We start from the raw sequence: 21,441 nt of genomic DNA, 5'->3' as shown, positions 1-21,441 counted from the left end.
CCCTCCTCCTGTGCATCTTCCCATTTCACAGACACCTAGCCCCTCCTCCTGTGCATCTTCCCACACCAAAGCCCCTCCCCTTGCCACTCACAACAACAGAAGACTAACTTATTCTCTGACAAGCTGCTTAAACTAGCTGTTTGCATTTGAGGACTGGCCCAACAGGAAAAAAATACATACATAATTATTATTTTTTTAAAGTCATATGGACACCGAAATGCTTAGACACTACTTTACTGTAAAAGACGAGAAAATAACCTTTCTACCCTTTTTATGTCCCAAAATGTAGAAACCTAAACTAAAACGAGATCATCAATGAGCATGATTGTGGAAAATACCACGTACCGCATTCTAGACAAACACTCGTTGTGTTTCCAGTCTGTGTTTTTCTAAATGTGCAATGAGCATAAACATACGCATTGTTATGAAGGAATTGGAAAATCATTGTCATTAAATAAGCATCATCTTATCTAGGTAGGCCACTTGATTTAAACATTTAAAAAACTTTTACAGGCCAAGTGGATCGAAAAACAGACAGGAAGGTGTACTCACAACAGTTCAACAGCTCTGCCTTGTTAACGAGCAAATAAGACTTAAATCAAAGTTCAGCTGGCTACTCACTAGCACGTGGGCTTGAGAGTGTTTGAGACCAGGGCTAAATTTGTTATACTAGAAAAATTTGGTTATTATTACCCCCCCCCTATCTGAAAAACCTACTGCAGCCCTCAACCTCCACCCGTTCTGCCAGTCACATTCTGTTAAAGGTCCCCAAAGCACACACATCCCTGGGTCGCACCTCGTTTCAGTTCGCTGCAGCTAGCGACTGGAACGAGCTGCAACAAACACTCAAACTGGACAGTTTTATCTCAGTCTCTTAATTCAAAAGACTCAATCGTGGACACTCTTACTGACAGTTGTGGCTGCTTTGGGTGATGTATTGTTGTCTCTACCTTCTTGCCCTTTGTGCTGTTGACTTTGTCCAATAATGCTTGTACCATGTTTTGTGCTGCTACCATGTTGTGTTTGTACCGTGTTGCTACCATGTTGTGTTTGTACCGTGTTGCTACCATGTTGTGTTTGTACCGTGCTGCTACCATGTTGTGTTTGTACCGTGTCGTGTTGCTGCATTGCTGTCTTAGGTCTCTATGTAGTGTTCTCTTGAGGTGGTGTGTTCTGTCACAACTATCCATCTACACAGTCAAAAGTTTTAGAACACCTACTCATTCAAGGGATTTTCTATATTTTTTGACTACATTGCAGAATAATAGTGAAGACATCAAAACTATAAAATAACACATGGAATCATGTAGCAACCCCCCCAAAAAAAGAAGTGTTAAACAAATCAAAATATATTTTATATTTGAGATTCTTCAAAGTAGCCACCCTTTGCCTTGATGACGGCTTTGAAAGCACTTGGCATTCTCTCAACCAGTTTCATGAGGTAGTCACCTGGAATGTATTTCAATTAACAGGTGTGCCTTGTTAAGAGTACATTTGTGGAATGTATTTCCTTCTTAATGCGTTTGAGCCAATCAGTTATGTTGTGACAAGGTAGGGGTGGTATAGAGAAGATAGCATTTGGTAAAAGCTGATTCTTTTCTCTCATATTATAGCAAGAACAGCTCAAATAAGCAAAGATAAAGTAATGATGGACTGTAATCTAAGACATAAAGGTCAGTATACGGAAAATATCAAGAAGTTTGAAAGTTTCTTCAAGTGCAGTCTGAAAAAACCATCAAGCGCTATGAAAAAAATGGCTCTCATGAAGACCGCCACAGGAAAGGAAGACCCAGAGTTGCCTCTGCTGCTGAGGATAAGTTCATTAGATTTACCAGCCTCAGAAATTGCAGGCCAAATAAATGCTTCAGAGTTCAAGTAACAGACACATCTCAACATCAACTGTTCACAGGAGACTGTGTGAATCAGGCCTTCATGGTCAAATTGCTGTAAAGAAACCACTACTAAAGGACACCAATAATAAGAAGAGACTTGCTTGGGCCAAGAAACACGAGCCATGGACATTAGACTGGTAGAAATCTGTCCTTTGGTCTGATGAGTCCAAATTTGAGATTTTTGTTTCCAACCGCCGTGTCTTTGTGAGACACGGTGTGGGTGAACGGATGATCTCCGTATGTGTGGTTCCCACCGTGAAGCATGGAGGAGGAGGAGTGATGGTGCTTTGCTGGTGACACTGTCTATGATTTATTTACAATTTAAGGCACACTTAACCAGCATGAATACCACAGCATTCTGCAGCGATACTCCTTTCCATCTGGTTTGGGCTTAGTGGGACTATCATTTGTTTTTCAACAAGACAATGACTCAACACACCTCCAGGCTGTATAGGGGCTATTTGACCAATAAGGAGAGTGACTGAGTGTGCAATCTGTAGATGGATGAGTATTTAGCAAATAACGAAATGAAACGTTTACCTGTATCCCTCCTTGCCGTCCTCCACCACCAGCTGCCTGAACTCCTCATACATCTTCCTGTTGAAGTGATCCCTCAGGAAGAACGACCAGAAACGGAACAGCGTGTTCATCTCCTGGGATTGGCCGATGCCCAACCGCTTGCGCTCTGTGATTGGTGGAGTAGAAAGGGTGAGACACTTTGGCTGTTTTATGTCCTAAATGCCAACTTATTCCCCATATTTTCAAAAGTAGTGCACTATGTAGGGAACAGGTTGCTATTTGGGATGCAACCTGAGTATCAAAGTAAGCCACCGCAATTTATACACAAGTGTAATGTGAACTGTGTGAGGCAACTTGACTTTCTAGAGACTGTGACAAAGTCAGACGTTTCTGAATGGAAAATAGTGAGCAATGGAAGCAGTATATGAAATGGTAAAGGTACTACGCATGTACTCTAAGTGTGTGAATGACTCATCTGTGTGTGTGTGTGTGTGTGTGTGTGTCTGTGTGTCTGTCTGTGTGTGTGTGTGTGTGTTCAGGGGGGGGGGGGGGGGGGGGATATATGGTAGCTATGAGTACCGTTTAGGCAGCGCCGACGGTACTTGTGGTAAACATGTTGAGTGAAGCCGTTCTCCTTGAGCAGTTCGTGGGAGGGGTGCTGGAACTTGGGGAGCGACTGGGGGGTGCAGCCAATTCCCCCCAATGCAGGGGTACCCTCTGAGGGGCTGGCGTTGGAGCTGGAGAGAAGGGGGACGGGTCATTAAATACACAGACATCAAGGATAAATTAAACCTGAAATGAACATACGACTTCAACAAATAAACCACTCAATGACTTCAACAAATAAACCACTCAATGACTTCAACAAATAAACCACTCAATGACTTCAACAAATAAACCACTCAATGACTTCAACAAATAAGCCACTCAATTTTGTAGGTAAAATGAACAGATGTACACGTTCGCAAATCACACAGGTGAGACTTGTCTCACCTGACGGAGGCAGTGCGGGACCGGTGTTCTCGTGAGTCCATCACCCAGCCAACGTGGCACTCCATTGGGGGGTTAGAGCTGTGTCTGGTCTTCCTTTTCCTGGGGGTCTGGAGAGAGAGAGAGAGAGAGGGATCGAGAGAGAGAGAGGGATCGAGAGAGAGGGATCGAGAGAGAGGGATCGAGAGAGAGAGGGATCGAGAGAGAGAGGGATCGAGAGAGGGATCGAGAGAGAGAGAGGGATCGAGAGAGAGAGAGAGAGAGAGGGATCGAGAGAGAGAGAGGGATCGAGAGAGAGAGAGAGAGAGAGGGATCGAGAGAGAGAGAGAGAGAGAGGGATCGAGAGAGAGAGAGAGGGATCGAGAGAGAGAGAGGGATCGAGAGAGAGAGAGAGAGGGAGAGGGATCGAGAGAGAGAGAGAGAGAGGGAGAGGGATCGAGAGAGAGAGAGAGAGAGGGATCGAGAGAGAGAGAGAGAGAGAGGGATCGAGAGAGAGAGAGAGAGAGAGGGATCGAGAGAGAGAGAGAGAGGGATCGAGAGAGAGAGAGAGAGGGATCGAGAGAGAGAGAGATCGAGAGAGAGCGAGGGATCGAGAGAGAGAGAGAGAGATCGAGAGAGATTGAGAGAGGGCAGTTAACTACACCAGGAGAACGACAGAAGTCAAGACGCCCACACCCAAATCCAGCCCTAGTCGTCAGTTTGAAGTGAAAGACACTTTCCAAATCATATGTATAAACAGATGGGCAGTATAAGTCTGATATCATCTATATGTACAGTGCTGTGGAAAAGGAATTGCCCCCTTTTCTATGCAAAAGTTGCACAAATTTGAAAAGGGGCAAATAACATGCTGTTCCCCGGGAGATCAACATCTAGCGGGCTGTTCCCCCGGGAGATCAACATCTAGCGGGCTGTTCCCCCGGGAGATCAACATCTAGCGGGCTGTTCCCCGGGAGATCAACATCTAGCGGGCTGTTCCCCCGGGAGATCAACATCTAGCGGGCTGTTCCCCCGGGAGATCAACATCTAGCGGGCTGTTCCCCCGGGAGATCAACATCTAGCGGGCTGTTCCCCCGGGAGATCAACATCTAGCGGGCTGTTCCCCCGGGAGATCAACATCTAGCGGGCTGTTCCCCCGGGAGATCAACATCTAGCGGGCTGTTCCCCCGGGAGATCAACATCTAGCGGGCTGTTCCCCCGGGAGATCAACATCTAGCGGGCTGTTCCCCCGGGAGATCAACATCTAGCGGGCTGTTCCCCCGGGAGATCAACATCTAGCGGGCTGTTCCCCCGGGAGATCAACATCTAGCGGGCTGTTCCCCCGGGAGATCAACATCTAACAGGCTGTTGCCCTGGGAGATCAACATGAGTTGAAGCTAAATGGCAGAAACTCTTATTGGTTACCATGGCGTCGACAGGCCGGCTCTCCTTCACCACGGGGTAGAAGCGGGGCGTCATGGGCGGGTCCTTCCGGTGCGGGGTGCGTGGCGTGCGGGGTGTCCGGGCACTGCGGTAGTTGGGCGAGTCAGGCACAGTAGTCGGGAGGGAGCGTGCTATTGTGGAAGGCTCGGGGGCACCGAACAGTTTGTTCGCCAAGGCGTCTACGGGAACTGAGAGATGTGAGACATAGGAGTCATGAGTGAGTATCACAGCTATATAAAGAATATGCACATGAGTAAGACGGGTATCTTACGTGGAGGGTATTGCTATAGTTTCCAAGCTTTTCAGTGTGTGTTGCAAAAGCCATAGACCCGCTACCAACCCATTGTTCTGCACCATGGTGTCATTGCCCGTTCGTTCAGTTCAGTGGTTGAGCTAGGCACTGAATAGGCTGCGTAACCCCTGTTTTATTGAGAGGTCTGCGTCTTGTCCGTGTCTGCCTCGTGTGTGTGTGTGTGTGTGTGTGTGTGTGGTACTCACTCTGCTGGGGCTTGGGGGTCCCGGGGGTACCTCCTGGTTGGGGTCGACAGGGGGCTCTGGGGTCAGGCAGTCAAACTCCTCTCGGCTGATCAGGTGAACCTTCTTGAAGTTCTCCACCTCTTGCTGCAGAGACAACATGGCAGAGAGCCTCAGTGAGACAGTGGTCAAACTTAATGGGCTGGTTTGTTTCCCCAGAGAGGTAGATTTGAGCCCAGTCTAAGAAGAAAAAAAAACATTTTGATTCTCCTTTGAAAGTGCATTTTAGTCCAGGACTAGCCGTTATGCGTCCAGGACTAGCCGTTATGCGTCCAGGACTAGCCGTTATGCGTCCAGGACTAGCCGTTATGCGTCCAGGACTAGCCGTTATGCGTCCAGGACTAGCCGTTATGCGTCCAGGACTAGCCGTTATGCGTCCAGGACTAGCCGTTATGCGTCCAGGACTAGCCGTTATGCGTCCAGGACTAGCCGTTATGCGTCCAGGACTAGCCGTTATGCGTCCAGGACTAGCCGTTATGCGTCCAGGACTAGCCGTTATGCGTCCAGGACTAGCCGTTATGCGTCCAGGACTAGCCGTTATGCGTCCAGGACTAGCCGTTATGTGTCCAGGACTAGCCGTTATGTGTCCAGGCGATGAACATTCAAAAAGACAAACATTGGACCATGCCTCATTGCATGTCCAAAACATTATTTTTTTTGTTCTTCTCAAGAACCAAAACAACAGCCGGAGGATATAGTTAATGGCCTGTCATCTATGATCTATGTAGCCTAATGTACCTTCTAATGGTTAGGTTATGGTTGGACACACACACACAAACAGGGCATGGTCACCAAGAACCTACAAGGCTATAGTAGAGCCTTCAATCTAACTGCTATTTCATCCCAGTCCATTTCAAACTAGTCTGGATGTCAACAGTTAACGATCTCCAAAACACAACACACAATAAATCAACTTTCCTCAAAGACAAAACTGGTAGAAAAAAAACAAAAAAAACAGCAAAAACAACAACTACTAAACTGGAATGCTACACACAGAGCCTGCGTCCTCAATGGCAAAATATTTCCTACATAGAGCTCTGTTTTGTCCAGGGCACATAGGACTCTGGTCAAAAGCAGAGCACCAAAATGAGGAAACGGGTACCATTTTTGAAACACTTACATTTCCAGCCTCAGCCATCGCGAAGTCTAGCAAAGTTACCTCTGAAGACATTTGAAGAGTAATATATCCCCACCCCCGAAACCCACTTAAAACAGAGCCCTTTAGCTAAAGCGGAGGCAAGCCTAGTTAGGGTTTATTTATAAACAAGGGAACTCTTTTCCACACACCACTGGATTGGGGGGGGGGGGGGCACGTGAACGGGCACAAAGAGCCCTGTCACAATGAGAGCAGGGACAACACAAACAAACATTCAAAATGGCAACATGACCATTCTGTAGGCCGCCACATCCAGACCCCCCGCGTGCTCACAGGCCTTGGGACAGAAACATCCACACTGCAGCCAGAATAGACACCTGGAACTTTTCAGAATAGCCCACTTAAGTTATATATCAGTGATGCAAACTATGCTTTTTGTTGTTATCATTTATTATTGTTGAAATAGTTTCTGGGCCTGGTGGAAGCTAGGTAAAACATGCCTAATTTAACTAAGAGATATGGAATTAGTTAGGGGAAATTCTGCTATTCACCACATTCCCATCGGCAACACTGGTAAAAAAATTATTGAAAAACAAACAAATACTAATCCTGTGGGTTTTAACTCAATTTACCTTTCTTGATACCTGACTACGGAGTTGACGTCTCAGTGAAAGGGACTGACCTTGATGGTGGCGTACTCGGGTTCGTAGTTGTCATCCCACAGATCTGCTTCGTAGTAGTACAGGCCGTCGTTGATCACCTTCACCAGCTCGTTGGTCAGCTTAGAGCGTGACGTATGGTGGCCCGTACGGTCGCCACCCGGGTGCTTGCGCAGGTAAGGCGGTGTCTGAGTCACGATGAGGATTTTGTTAACGTCGTTGTCGGCGATTTCGCAGTCCGAGTCGTCGTCGGACCAGTCGGTGAAGGTGTTCCTGCGGCCATCTATCTGCTCCATCTCCTCGTCAAACATGAAGTCCAGCTCTTCGGGCTCGTCCTGCTCCTCCTTGGCTCCCGTGGCCGAGGCCTGGGCCGGGGAGACCGAGGGGATCGGGCTGGGGCCTGGCTGGGGCACCGGGGAGACAGCCTCTTCCTTCTGCTGCAATGAGGGGGTCTACCGTCAGTTAACACCCAGGGAGGAGGGAGGGAGGTATGGATGGATGACAAAACAAAAGGTGGAGAGGGAGACAAGTGGAGAGGGCAATGTAGAGGTATGGTATATACCCTCAAATGACACCCTATTCCCTATGTAGTGCACTACTTTTGACTAGGGATCTGGTCCAAAGTAGTGCACTAAATAGGGAATAGGGTGCCATTTGGGATGCAGGTATTAGGTCATGAAATTGGTCGTAAGTGTCTTGAAGGAAGCCTTTATAATCATTAGGTTTTGAAGCAAGCATCATGTTGCAAGCATTGGTTTTTGTTGCAAGCATGACGATGCAACATTGCCCCGATATCCATAAGCGATGGGGTGGGGGGGATAAATGTAGACCACATATTATTTTTGCGCTAGTTGACTGTCCCCTGCACCAAACTCCATCTTGTTTTTTTATTTTTATTATTATTATTATTATTATTAGGGAGACAATTCTGTTTTCAGCACTTCTATTTCATTGACTGATCAAAACTAAATTTCCCCATGGTTCTCGTCCCTCTGCAGCAGACATATGGTGAGCAACATGTTTGGCTGAACAAATCGCAATAAAATCAGTGTTGAATCTCGCAACACAGATAGAAGTGTGAGAATTGGAATACATATCATATTGGCACCCAAATATCGCGATAATATCGTATTGTGAGGTTTGAATCCTCCTTCCGAACACGTTCCGTCCGTCTCCTCTCCTTCAGCTCCACTCACCTTGGGTCGGGCCGGGGAGGGCCTGGGCCTCTTTTTCACCTCGATCCAGGACTCAGAGTCCAGGTCGGGGAGACTCGCCGACAGGCCCTTGGACATGCTCTTCAGGTTGGACACGTCCTGCTCTACCTTGGGCTGCATGGAGGCCCTGGTTGAGCCCCTGGTGGGTGTGGAGGACCGGGGAGACCCTGGAGCAGATTCTGTCGATTAGATTGACTATAGGTGATCCCTAGTCTAGACAAGCCTACAGGATGTACCATGTGGACAGACAGGTGATCATTAGACAAGCCTACAGGATGTACAAGGTGGACAGAGCGGTGAGTGAGCTCACCAGATAAGCAACCCAATGGACTAAATCAGCTTTGCCTAATCAGGGTCTACTTGACACAGCAAGAGAGCCCTCAACTGAATCAGAATGAGTCCACCTCACAGTATCACACTGTACACCCCCATTCTTAACATTTTTTTTTTTTTTAACTTGGGTGTCTAGGCTGGGCCCAAACTGAGCCAACATGCGAGGCGTTTAACCTTCACCAGGGTGTTGTGATGCTATAAGTGGATAGTGAGACACTAGCAAGTATACGGTGACTGTGGCTGGCTAGGCAGCAGAGTATAGCCACGTGCTTATAGAGCAACTCTGTATGGCCAAGTGTACAATCGTCCGTTTCCATAGTGAAAATACACACACACAGACTGTTAAAGTGGATGTGTGGCTGACTAGGTGGATCAATACACCTGTTTTGAGTAGCTAAATGGATAGTCACTGTCAGAACGGTTGGGTATCTGTTCTCCAGCGGGCCACTGCCAAAACGGTTGGGTATCTGTTCTCCAGCGGGCCACTATCAGAACGGTTGGGTATCTGTTCTCCAGCGGGCCACTATCAGAACGGTTGGGTATCTGTTCTACAGCGGGCCACTATCAGAACGGTTGGGTATCTGTTCTCCAGCGGGCCACTGCCAAAACGGTTGGGTATCTGTTCTCCAGCGGGCCACTGTCAAAACGGTTGGGTATCTGTTCTACAGCGGGTCACTGGCAAAGCGGTTGGGTATCTGTTCTCCAGCGGGCCACTGCCAAAACGGTTGGGTATCTGTTCTCCAGCGGGCCACTGTCAAAACGGTTGGGTATCTGTTCTACAGCGGGTCACTGTCAAAGCGGTTGGGTATCTGTTCTCCAGCGGGCCACTGCCAAAACGGTTGGGTATCTGTTCTCCAGCGGGCCACTATCAGAACGGTTGGGTATCTGTTCTCCAGCGGGCCACTATCAGAACGGTTGGGTATCTGTTCTACAGCGGGCCACTATCAGAACGGTTGGGTATCTGTTCTACAGCGGGCCACTATCAGAACGGTTGGGTATCTGTTCTCCAGCGGGCCACTGCCAAAACGGTTGGGTATCTGTTCTCCAGCGGGCCACTGTCAGAACGGTTGGGTATCTGTTCTCCAGCGGGCCACTGTCAGAACGGTTGGGTATCTGTTCTCCAGCGGGCCACTGTCAGAACGGTTGGGTATCTGTTCTCCAGCGGGCCACTGTCAGAACGGTTGGGTATCTGTTCTCCAGCGGGCCACTGCCAGAACGGTTGGGTATCTGTTCTCCAGCGGGCCACTGCCAAAACGGTTGGGTATCTGTTCTCCAGCGGGCCACTGCCAAAACGGTTGGGTATCTGTTCTCCAGCGGGCCACTGTCAAAACGGTTGGGTATCTGTTCTCCAGCGGGCCACTGTCAGAACGGTTGGGTATCTGTTCTCCAGCGGGCCACTGCCAAAACGGTTGGGTATCTGTTCTCCAGCGGGCCACTGTCAGAACGGTTGGGTATCTGTTCTCCAGCGGGCCACTGCCAAAACGGTTGGGTATCTGTTCTCCAGCGGGCCACTGCCAAAACGGTTGGGTATCTGTTCTCCAGCGGGTGTAGTGTAGCTGCTTTTACCTGTCTGCTCAGCGGGCGTCTGCCGGGGCACGAACTCCGGGCAGTGGATGAGCTGGGTCAGGTCGACTTGGTTGTGGTCCGGTCCCATGGAAAGACCCGGTAGAGGCCACTTCTCGGGTTCCACCTTGCGGCGGATCTTCATTTCAATGATCTCCACCTCTTTGCTACCCTTTAAAGACTAAGGGGGTAGATTTAAGAGTGTTGAGGGTATGAAACACAATTAAATAGTATCTACTCATCTATTGTTATATGCATGTGTGTATATATATATATATATATTTTTTTTACCAATTTTTATTTTATTTACTAAAACCACACAAGGGCAGGATTGGACTCCCTTGCTGGCCAAATCAGGCACCCTGTCTGAATGTTTGGTATCCCTGATCTAGAATATTCTCAATGCCTGGCAAGTTGGAATACATTCCTGCATTACATGCAAAAAAACTTCTACAAACTTAAGAGGGAAAGAAACTAATGCAGGAAGTGGTTTTTTGTTGTTGTTGAGAAGTCAAAACTCGTTGAAAAAGCCTTGAATTATCTACAAATTCTAAAAATCTGATGAGTTCTGACATTAGAGAGACGTATTTATTTCTAGAGCCATCCGCCACCTTGCTAGAAACAGAAGGTGGACGTACGTACCTCTATGATAAGGTTGACGTCGGTGGTGAGGGCCTGCACCCTGTGGAAGCTAGCGACCAGGCCAAGAGACAGGAAGCCTTCCTGATCCATCTTCCTGCGCAGGAAGAAGTCCCGCTCCAGGTTGTCAAGGCTGAAGTAATACTCACTACGGAGAAAATGCAGGAAGTCAACATAATCAGTCTTCCTAGAATCACAATGCCTTTATTGTATTTCTATCTTCAATAGAACAAAATCGGAATATTTTTTTGTTTGTTGGAAAAGCCCTTGTCAGGGAGTACAATGATACGAGGTGGGGAAAGTGTTGAGACTAAATATTTGGCTATGTTCTCAGCTTTGTTTTGGAGTGAAAATAAATGGAATTTCAACTACAATCCGTTGTATTGGAGATGGAATTTGATCATGGAAATGGAAACTAGTTCTAATTGTGCAGTAACCAATGGCACTAGTTCTAATTGTGCGGTAACCAATGGCACTAGTTCTAATTGTGCAGTAACCAACGGCACTAGTTCTAATTGTGCAGTAACCAACGGCACTAGTTCTAATTGTGCAGTAACCAACGGCACTAGTTCTAATTGTGCAGTAACCAACGGCACTAGTTCTAATTGTGCAGTAACCAACGGCACTAGTTCTAATTGTGCAGTAACCAACGGCACTAGTTCTAATTGCGCAGTAACCAACGGCACTAGTTCTAAAGCGCGGTAACCAACGGCACTAGTTCTAATTGTGCGGTAACCAACGGCACTAGTTCTAAAGCGCGGTAACCAACGGCACTAGTTCTAATTGTGCGGTAACCAACGGCACTAGTTCTAATTGTGCAGCAACCAACGGCACTAGTTCTAATTGTGCAGTAACCAACGGCACTAGTTCTAATTGTGCGGTAACCAACGGCACTAGTTCTAATTGTGCAGTAACCAACGGCACTAGTTCTAATTGTGCGGTAACCAACGGCACTAGTTCTAATTGTGCGGTAACCAACGGCACTAGTTCTAAAGCGCGGTAACCAACGGAAATGGTTGGCCTATGTATGTACACATAAATTCAGATTCCATGTTATATTCTGGGGCCACCCATATGACTAAAATGTGCACGCATGAATGTCAATCCTTTTGGTTGAAACCGTCTGCTAAAACAGCATAGGTTATTTACATGATTTAAACCCTGAAAAAGACAATGACCAACGGCACTAGTTCTAAAGCGCAGTAACCAACGGCACTAGTTCTAAAGCGCAGTGACCAACGGCACTAGTTCTAATTGTGCGGTAACCAACGGCACTAGTTCTAAAGCGCAGTAACCAACGGCACTAGTTCTAAAGCGCGGTAACCAACGGCACTAGTTCTAAAGCGCGGTAACCAACGGCACTAGTTCTAAAGCGCGGTAACCAACGGCACTAGTTCTAAAGCGCGGTAACCAACGGCACTAGTTCTAAAGCGCGGTAACCAACGGCACTAGTTCTAATTGCGCGGTAACCAACGGCACTAGTTCTAATTGTGCGGTAACCAACGGCACTAGTTCTAATTGTGCGGTAACCAACGGCACTAGTTCTAAAGCGCGGTAACCAACGGCACTAGTTCTAATTGTGCGGTAACCAACGGCACTAGTTCTAAAGCGCGGTAACCAACGGCACTAGTTCTAATTGTGCAGTAACCAACGGCACTAGTTCTAATTGTGCAGTAACCAACGGCACTAGTTCTAATTGTGCAGTAACCAACGGCACTAGTTCTAATTGTGCAGTAACCAACGGCACTAGTTCTAAAGCGCGGTAACCAACGGCACTAGTTCTAAAGCGCGGTAACCAACGGCACTAGTTCTAATTGTGCGGTAACCAACGGCACTAGTTCTAATTGTGCGGTAACCAACGGCACTAGTTCTAATTGTGCAGTAACCAACGGCACTAGTTCTAATTGTGCAGTAACCAACGGCACTAGTTCTAATTGTGCGGTAACCAACGGCACTAGTTCTAATTGTGCGGTAACCAACGGCACTAGTTCTAATTGTGCAGTAACCAACGGCACTAGTTCTAATTGTGCAGTAACCAACGGCACTAGTTCTAATTGTGCGGTAACCAACGGCACTAGTTCTAAAGCGCAGTGACCAACGGCACTAGTTCTAATTGTGCGGTAACCAACGGCACTAGTTCTAAAGCGCAGTAACCAACGGCACTAGTTCTAATTGTGCAGTAACCAACGGCACTAGTTCTAATTGTGCAGTAACCAACGGCACTAGTTCTAATTGTGCAGTAACCAACGGCACTAGTTCTAATTGTGCAGTAACCAACGGCACTAGTTCTAAAGCGCGGTAACCAACGGCACTAGTTCTAAAGCGCGGTAACCAACGGCACTAGTTCTAATTGTGCGGTAACCAACGGCACTAGTTCTAATTGTGCAGTAACCAACGGCACTAGTTCTAATTGTGCAGTAACCAACGGCACTAGTTCTAATTGTGCAGTAACCAACGGCACTAGTTCTAATTGTGCGGTAACCAACGGCACTAGTTCTAATTGTGCGGTAACCAACGGCACTAGTTCTAATTGTGCAGTAACCAACGGCACTAGTTCTAATTGTGCAGTAACCAACGGCACTAGTTCTAATTGTGCAGTAACCAACGGCACTAGTTCTAATTGTGCAGTAACCAACGGCACTAGTTCTAATTGTGCAGTAACCAACGGCAGTACTCACATCTGCCTCTTGATGTAGTCCTTGAGCAGGTCCTGGTCTACGGAGTACAGGTCGTTGCTGCTCATGTTGTCATAGTAGTAGGTCACTGGAGCGCCAAACTTCTGGCCGTAGGCGCCGTCCTTCCCGTCGTAGGCCTTGTAGCCGTAATGGTAGTCATAGTGACCTGGCAGGAGACACGGCAGAAGTCAACCATTGCTGTGCGGCTGTCACATACCTACTAAAACAAACAAAGCTACGGAGGCAGTTTAGCAACAGCAGAGACATTTGCAGCACAGCTGTTGAGCCTAGGAAGGCGTGTGAATACACTAAAAATCGGAGCAAGCTGACAGAGCTAGAGAGTAAATATTCGTCTAAAGATCAGCAGAGAGAATTTAAAATATGTCATCCTGTCAGGAAAACATTGTTAGATTGCTGGAACGGTGTGTTCCTGTGGGGGGGGTAAAACTCAAGACAGATGGATCTCGGCCTAGTAAGAAGGAGAAGAACGGCAGGTTTCATAATGACAGTGGGTGGGTCTGCTCTACTCCCCTTGTTCCTTCCCCTCTCTCCTCAAATGGGGGGGGGGGGGGGGGGGGGGGGGCAGTGTTTTCCTGAGCCAGAGGGGAGAGGCTGGTGGCTAGAAAAGCAAGACCAGGCACCCTGCCTCCACCCGTGGCACTGAGGGAATCACAGGACTCGCCGACCACTATACCACACTCTGGTTGTTATGGGATTGTGTTGTTTTTACTGTATCCTTAGTGGGGCCAGATCAGGGTTTACATAGGACAAAGGCAAAGCCATGAGCACAGACACAGAGAGAGACACAGAGAGAGAGAGAGACACAGAGAGAGAGAGAGACACAGAGAGAGAGAGAGAGACACAGAGAGACACAGAGAGAGAGACACAGAGAGAGAGAGAGAGAGAGAGAGACACAGAGAGAGAGAGAGAGAGACACAGAGAGAGAGAGAGAGAGACACAGAGAGAGAGAGAGAGAGACACAGAGAGAGAGAGAGAGAGACACAGAGAGAGAGAGAGAGAGGACACAGAGAGAGAGAGAGAGACACAGAGAGAGAGAGAGAGACACAGAGAGAGAGAGAGACACAGAGAGAGAGAGAGACACAGAGAGAGAGAGAGACACACAGAGAGAGAGAGACACACAGAGAGAGAGAGAGACACAGAGAGAGAGAGAGACACAGAGAGAGAGAGAGACACAGAGAGAGAGAGAGACACAGAGAGAGAGAGAGACACAGAGAGAGAGACACGAGAGAGAGAGAGAGACACAGAGAGAGAGAGAGAGACACAGAGAGAGAGAGAGAGACACAGAGAGAGAGAGAGAGACACAGAGAGAAGAGAGAGACACAGAGAGAGAGAGAGAGACCCACAGAGAGAGAGAGAGACACAGAGGAGAGAGAGACACAGAGAGAGAGAGACACAGAGAGCGAGAGACCACAGGAGAAGAGAGAGACACAGAGAGAGAGAGACACAGAGAGAGAGAGACACAGAGAGAGAGAGACCAGAGAGAGAGAGGACAGAGACAGAGAGAGAGAGAGACAGAGCGAGAGACAGACAGAGAGAGAGACACAGAGAGAGACCAGAGAGAGAGACACAGAGAGAGAGAGACACAGAGAGACACAGAGAGAGAGAGAGAGACACACAGAGAGAGAGAGAGGACACAGAGAGAGAGAGAGACACAGAGAGAGAGAGAGACACAGAGAGAGAGACACAGAGAGAGAGGAGAGAGACACAGAGAGAGAGAGAGAGACACAGAGAGAGAGAGAGAGACACAGAGAGAGAGAGACACAGAGAGAGAGAGACACAGAGAGAGGAGACACAGAGAGAGAGAGACACAGAGAGAGAGAGACACAGAGAGAGAGAGGACCACAGAGAGAGAGAGAGACACAGAGAGAGAGAGAGAGACAGAGAGAGAGAGAGAAGAGACAGAGAGAGAGAGAGAGACAGAGAGAGAGAGAGACAAGGAGAGACAGAGACAGAGAGAGAGACAGAGACAGAGAGAGAGAAGACAGAGACAGAGGAGAGACACAGAGAGAGAGAGGACCACAGAGAGAGAGAGACACCGAGGAGAGAGAGACACAGAGAGAGAGAGACACAGAGAGAGAGAGACACACAGAGAAGAGGAGACACACAGAGAGAGAGACACCACAGAGAGAGAGAGACACACAGAGAGAGAGACACACAGAGAGAGAGAGACACAGAGAGAGAGACACAGAGAGAGAGACACAGAGAGAGAGACACAGAGAGAGAGAGACACAGAGAGAGAGAGAGACACAGAGAGAGCCTTGGAACCACACAAATGAAAATAATTATGTATTTTAAGACTTCAGTACTAAAAACAGACACCTGAAATGGAGTTTTAAATCTTTGCTAGTGTAATGCGTTACTTTCTACGCCCGACTTCTCAATAAATATGCTATTAGGTCATCGCTGTTTTTCAATCACTTAAGACCGTGGCTCTCTCATCCAACTAGATACGATACCATATCTGTTCATTTCCACGGAGAGCTTACCTCTGCTGCCTCCTCTGCCTCGTCCCCGTCCCCTGCCCCTGCCACGACCACGCCCACGGAACCCGGCACGGAAGGGAGCACCCTCACTCTTCACACTGGACACCTCATCATGGTCCTCACGACATTCACGCTCGTACTTCCCGCTGTGCCAGTCTAAAAAAATCAAATTAAAATCAAACTTGTTTATTTCTCAAAGTAAAACTTAAGTTTGTTTTAAAGTATCCCTATATATTTCTGTCATTACGGTGCTATCAGTCTGTTGTTAGTACACCTGCGCGGGAGTGTTACTGGAGATGGACCTGACCTGAGTGCTGTGGCAACCTGAGTGCTGTGGCAACCTGAGTGCTGTGGCAACCTGAGTGCTGTGGCAACCTGAGTGCTGTGGCAACCTGAGTGCTGTGGCAACCTGAGTGCTGTGGCAACCCGAGTGCTGTGGCAACCTGAGTGCTGTGGCAACCGTGTACTGTGGAAATACGGTTTAGTAAAACGAACTGGAACCTAGTCGTTTTGTCATTTTAAGTTAACAAAACACACAAAAATAAATTAAAAAAATGTCACATGTTGACCACTTTATAAAGACAAACCAAGCCTTGTTCCGGCAGAGTCAAATTATTATATATTACATTTAGCATTTAGACCATACAAATGTTAAATTACTGTATAAAACAGATTAAATTTAAAAAAGTTAAAATATACATTAATTTATATGAATTCACAAATCAAATTATTTGCTCTGCCATTATAGTAGTTGGGGTTCGGTTCATACATGGTGAATCGAATCACGGGAATCAAAATGATCATTTGTGAATTGTGAACAGTCAAAAAGAATAAATGGTTAGCTGTAGCATACCTTTTGGATTGTGTCGCTGCAAAACTTATTTTGCGTAAATACTTTATTTGGACATTCAATTTATGGGACATTGTAACTCTAGATCCTAGTCCGCTTGAAGTTAACACTTCTAAGGTAAGATATAGGACTAAGATACAGGGTCCTATAAAATAAAGAATCAGAACGTGTAGTACAGAAACACCACAAGGGTACACCCTTTTTAAAAATATTTTCTCATTATTGTGTACTGTGGACTTTCACCTATTAATTTGGTGGTGGTGCACATATAGCCTATAACCTGTTTTAGACAAATATAATCATCAAAGATTGTACATCACTTTCATTGTGTGTTTATATGCCCCCTTTAGTTATCCTACGGTTCTGACTTGGAGAACACTAAGAATGGCCCATGTTATGAATTCTGTCTCTGTACATTTAAAAAGTGCTAAACAAATAGTTATATTGACTAACGTTACGTCCAGCCTAGCTCGCTCATTAACATCTCAATCGAAATTACAGATTGTCTCGTATCCGCTCATCGTCCCATTATTCCATAGTTTGTACATCTCAATTGTCAGCAGAAACTACATTTGTTTAAAACAAGTCCGCCATATCAACTGTTTTTTTTAAGGCAGTAAATGAGGCTGAATTAACTGTGTCGCTGCCAGACATGGCTCTGCTGATAACCAGTTTTTTTTCCCCCCCCAGAGGTAAGGATTCACTCCATGTTACTGAAAAGAAAGCTCTGCTGTTGGGACAGCTTTATGTAGGCCCTAACAGTTTGTGGACACCGTTTATTACCGTTATAGTGCAATTAATGTATTGTTTAGTGTTGTGTAGTGTAGTGGCTTTGCTGGCATGCACCCCAAATTTTGTATTTTCTTTGGCCCCAACAAGATTTATATGCTAAAATCACCACTGCACCTATTCATCCCCCATTGGCCCAGTCAGATTTAATGCACTACAATGCCTTCAGAAAGTATTCACACCTCTGGACTTTTTGTGTTTTTGTGTTTTTTTTGTGTGTTTTTTTTACAGCAATCTACACAAAACACGAATGTCAACACGGAAGATCCTTTATCACGTCTAAAAAAATTTTTTTTTAAACATAAAAAAAAAATACGATTAAATACAAATAAATAAAAACTATTTGGATTACATAAGTATTCAACCCCCTAAGTCAATACATGTTAGAATTACCTTTGGCAACGATTACAGCTGTGAGTCTTTCTGTGTGTGTGTGTGTGTGTGTGTATATATATTTATTTTATTGATTTATTTAACTGGGACCGGACCACAACCATTGGCCTCAGTGAAATCCCTGAACAGTTTCCTTTGAAATTCACTGCTCGACTGAGAGACCTTACAGATAATTGTATGAGTGGGGTAACAGAGATGAGCTGGTCAATAAAAAAAAAATCACATGAACCACATATTGCACACGGAATGAGTCGATGCAACTTATTGTGTGACTTGTTAAGCACATTTGTACTCCTGACCGGATTTAGGCTCGCCATAACAACGAGGTTAAAACCTTATGGACTAAACATGTCAGCTTTTCATTTGCAAAAATAAATGTCTAAAAACACAATTCCACTTGGGGTACTGTGTGTAGATCAATGCCCCCCCCACAAAAAAATCTCTATTTAATCTATATTAAATTCAGGCTGTAACAACAAAATATAGGAAAGAAAAAAGAACAAGTAAAGGACTGTGAATATTTTCTGAAGGGAAGACTGAACCTGGTCAATAGTAGTGCACTATATAGGGAATAGGGTGCTATAGTAGTGCACTATATAGGGAATAGGGTGCTATAGTAGTGCACTATATAGGGAATAGGGTGCTATAGTAGTGCACTATATAGGGAATAGGGTGCTATTGTAATGCACTATATAGGGAATAGGGTGCTATTGTAATGCACTATATAGGGAATAGGGTGCTATAGTAGTGCACTATATAGGGAATAGGGTGCTATAGTAGTGCACTATATAGGGAATAGGGTGTTATAGTAGTGCACTATATAAGGAGCCATTTGGTACCCAACCAGGCTGACATAAGGGGTCAGGCTGGCGCTGGGTGATGTCAGTCACCTCGGAGGTCGTTCCTGTTGTTGGGGGGCATCCTGGGAACCTCGTTCTGGCGGGTGTTGTTCCTGGATGCAGAGCGCTCTCTGGGCCCCTCGGACTTCACCTCCATCATCAACGGCACCCACTTGTGCTTGTTCCCTACACACACACACACACACACGTTAGAGTGGCACCTGTCTGTCACATTTACACAATACCAATAGTGTTGATTAGTGTCAGACCAAGCGTGAGATGCAGGTGGGGGGGGGGGGGCGGACGACGACAGAGCAGCACTGAACAAGCGCTGTGACTTCTCCCAGTGGGCCTATTGGGTTTCACCTCTGGAACTCTAAACCCTATTGAGAAATCTGATAAAAACACAGACAATTAAAATAAATACCTCACGTTTTACTCTGTCTTCTGCGCAAACTAATCCGTTTTGTAATGCTGGAACAGTGCCCCCCCCCACACAAACTAATCCGTTTTGTAATGCTGGAACAGTGCCCCCCCCACACAAACTAATCCGTTTTGTAATGCTGGAACAGTGCCCCCCCCCCCCCCCACCACACAAACTAATCCGTTTTGTAATGCTGGAACAGTGCCCCCCCCCCCACACAAACTAATCCGTTTTGTAATGCTGGAACAGTGCCCCCCCCACACAAACTAATCCGTTTTGTAATGCTGGAACAGTGCCCCCCCCACACAAACTAATCCGTTTTGTAATGCTGGAACAGTGCCCCCCCCACACAAACTAATCCGTTTTGTAATGCTGGAACAGTGCCCCCCCCCACACAAACTAATCCGTTTTGTAATGCTGGAACAGTGCCCCCCCCCACACAAACTAATCCGTTTTGTAATGCTGGAACAGTGCCCCCCCCCCCACACAAACTAATCCGTTTTGTAATGCTGGAACAGTGCCCCCCCCCCCCCACACAAACTAATCCGTTTTGTAATGCTGGAACAGTGCCCCCCCCCCCCCACAGTGCCCCCCCCCCCCACACAAACTAATCCGTTTTGTAATGCTGGAACAGTGCCCCCCCCCCCCCCCACACAAACTAATCCGTTTTGTAATGCTGGAACAGTGCCCCCCCCACACAAACTAATCCGTTTTGTAATGCTGGAACAGTGCCCCCCCCCCCCCACACAAACTAATCCGTTTTGTAATGCTGGAACAGTGCCCCCCCCCCCACACAAACTAATCCGTTTTGTAATGCTGGAACAGTGCCCCCCCCCCACACAAACTAATCCGTTTTGTAATGCTGGAACAGTGCCCCCCCCCACACAAACTAATCCGTTTTGTAATGCTGGAACAGTGCCCCCCCCCACACAAACTAATCCGTTTTGTAATGCTGGAACAGTGCCCCCCCCACACAAACTAATCCGTTTTGTAATGCTGGAACAGTGCCCCCCCCCCACACAAACTAATCAGTTTTGTAATGCTGGAACAGTGCCCCCCCCACACAAACTAATCCGTTTTGTAATGCTGGAACAGTGCCCCCCCCCCCCCACACAAACTAATCCGTTTTGTAATGCTGGAACAGTGCCCCCCCCACACAAACTAATCCGTTTTATAATTGCTGGAATAGTGCCCCCCCCCCATGTTTTATTCAGCCAGGGGTGTAGTTCCCTCGCTGGCCAGTTGGCGGTGTCAGTGCTCTGTTAGTAGAGTGTGCTCGAGGGCAGGGGACTAGAGCGAGCACGTTGAACTGTGGCGATTCTCACCTACACCGTCAGCAGATAGGCACAGGGCCACGTCACTCTTGACAGTGCACTCTGGGAGAGTAAGAGTGACGTGGCCCTGTCTGCTGAAGGGGGTAGGTGAGAGAATAACAAATCATATTTATTTTTCCAAATACATGTGCTGCAAAGTTAGAGACAATATACAAAAAAAATACTATATATATATATACTATATATATATACTATATCCACATATAGTATGTACACTATGAACACAAGCTATAAACACTACAGACGGCACTATGAACACTGAAGCTATAAACACTACAGACTGCACTATAAATTACATTACAACTATGTGTAGAGATTAGGGCTGTGATGCTCATTTAGGAATTTTGGGTGACATTTTTTGGTCAGCCAAATGACTACAGTCACAGGAATAACCATATATCTCTCGTGTGTGAAGAAGCAGGATGGTTGCAGGTCCTGGGCTGGCGTGGTTACACGTGGTCTGTGGTTGTAAGGCCGGTTGGACGTACTGCCAAATTCTCTAAAACGACATTGGAGGGGTCTTATGGAAGAGAAAATTAACATTTAATTCTCTGGCAACAGCTCTGGTGGACATTCCTGTAGTCAGAATGCCAATTTCACGCTCCCTCAAAACACGAGACATCTGTGGCGTTGTGTTGTGTGACAAAACTGCATATTGTAGAGCGGCCTTTTATAGTCCCCAGCACAAGGTGCACCTGTGTAATGATCATAACGTTTAATCTGCTTCTTGATATGCCACACCTGTCAGGTGGATGGATTATCTTGGCAAGAAAGA

The 21,441-nt window shown here is 46.7% G+C and overlaps 1 protein-coding gene across 2 annotated transcripts in view; it reads right to left on the bottom strand.

The window, feature by feature from the left end:
• The window catches only part of larp1 (La ribonucleoprotein 1, translational regulator), a 56,611-nt gene that overhangs the window by 9,559 nt on the left and 25,611 nt on the right, over nucleotides 1-21,441 (bottom strand). The window contains exons 6-17 of one of the 2 annotated variants that reach the window (XM_031808508.1): nucleotides 18,960-19,094; nucleotides 16,041-16,193; nucleotides 13,537-13,699; nucleotides 10,862-11,006; nucleotides 10,223-10,400; nucleotides 8,306-8,502; nucleotides 7,133-7,546; nucleotides 5,315-5,441; nucleotides 4,803-5,008; nucleotides 3,405-3,511; nucleotides 2,991-3,148; nucleotides 2,433-2,577 (exon numbers count right to left, since the gene is read on the bottom strand). In XM_031808508.1, coding sequence (XP_031664368.1) covers nucleotides 2,433-2,577; nucleotides 2,991-3,148; nucleotides 3,405-3,511; nucleotides 4,803-5,008; nucleotides 5,315-5,441; nucleotides 7,133-7,546; nucleotides 8,306-8,502; nucleotides 10,223-10,400; nucleotides 10,862-11,006; nucleotides 13,537-13,699; nucleotides 16,041-16,193; nucleotides 18,960-19,094 — 2,128 coding nt within the window. Of the gene's footprint in view, nucleotides 1-2,432; nucleotides 2,578-2,990; nucleotides 3,149-3,404; nucleotides 3,512-4,802; nucleotides 5,009-5,314; nucleotides 5,442-7,132; nucleotides 7,562-8,305; nucleotides 8,503-10,222; nucleotides 10,401-10,861; nucleotides 11,007-13,536; nucleotides 13,700-16,040; nucleotides 16,194-18,959; nucleotides 19,095-21,441 lie in introns of both variants that reach the window. The other variant, XM_031808507.1, reaches the window with a different exon arrangement.

This window comes from Oncorhynchus kisutch, linkage group LG28, assembly GCF_002021735.2.
Source record: "Oncorhynchus kisutch isolate 150728-3 linkage group LG28, Okis_V2, whole genome shotgun sequence".
In the NCBI taxonomy this organism is placed as follows: Eukaryota; Metazoa; Chordata; class Actinopteri; order Salmoniformes; family Salmonidae; genus Oncorhynchus; species Oncorhynchus kisutch.
Note: the sequence above shows the minus strand (reverse complement) of the source record. Positions and strands in the feature narration are given on the sequence as shown.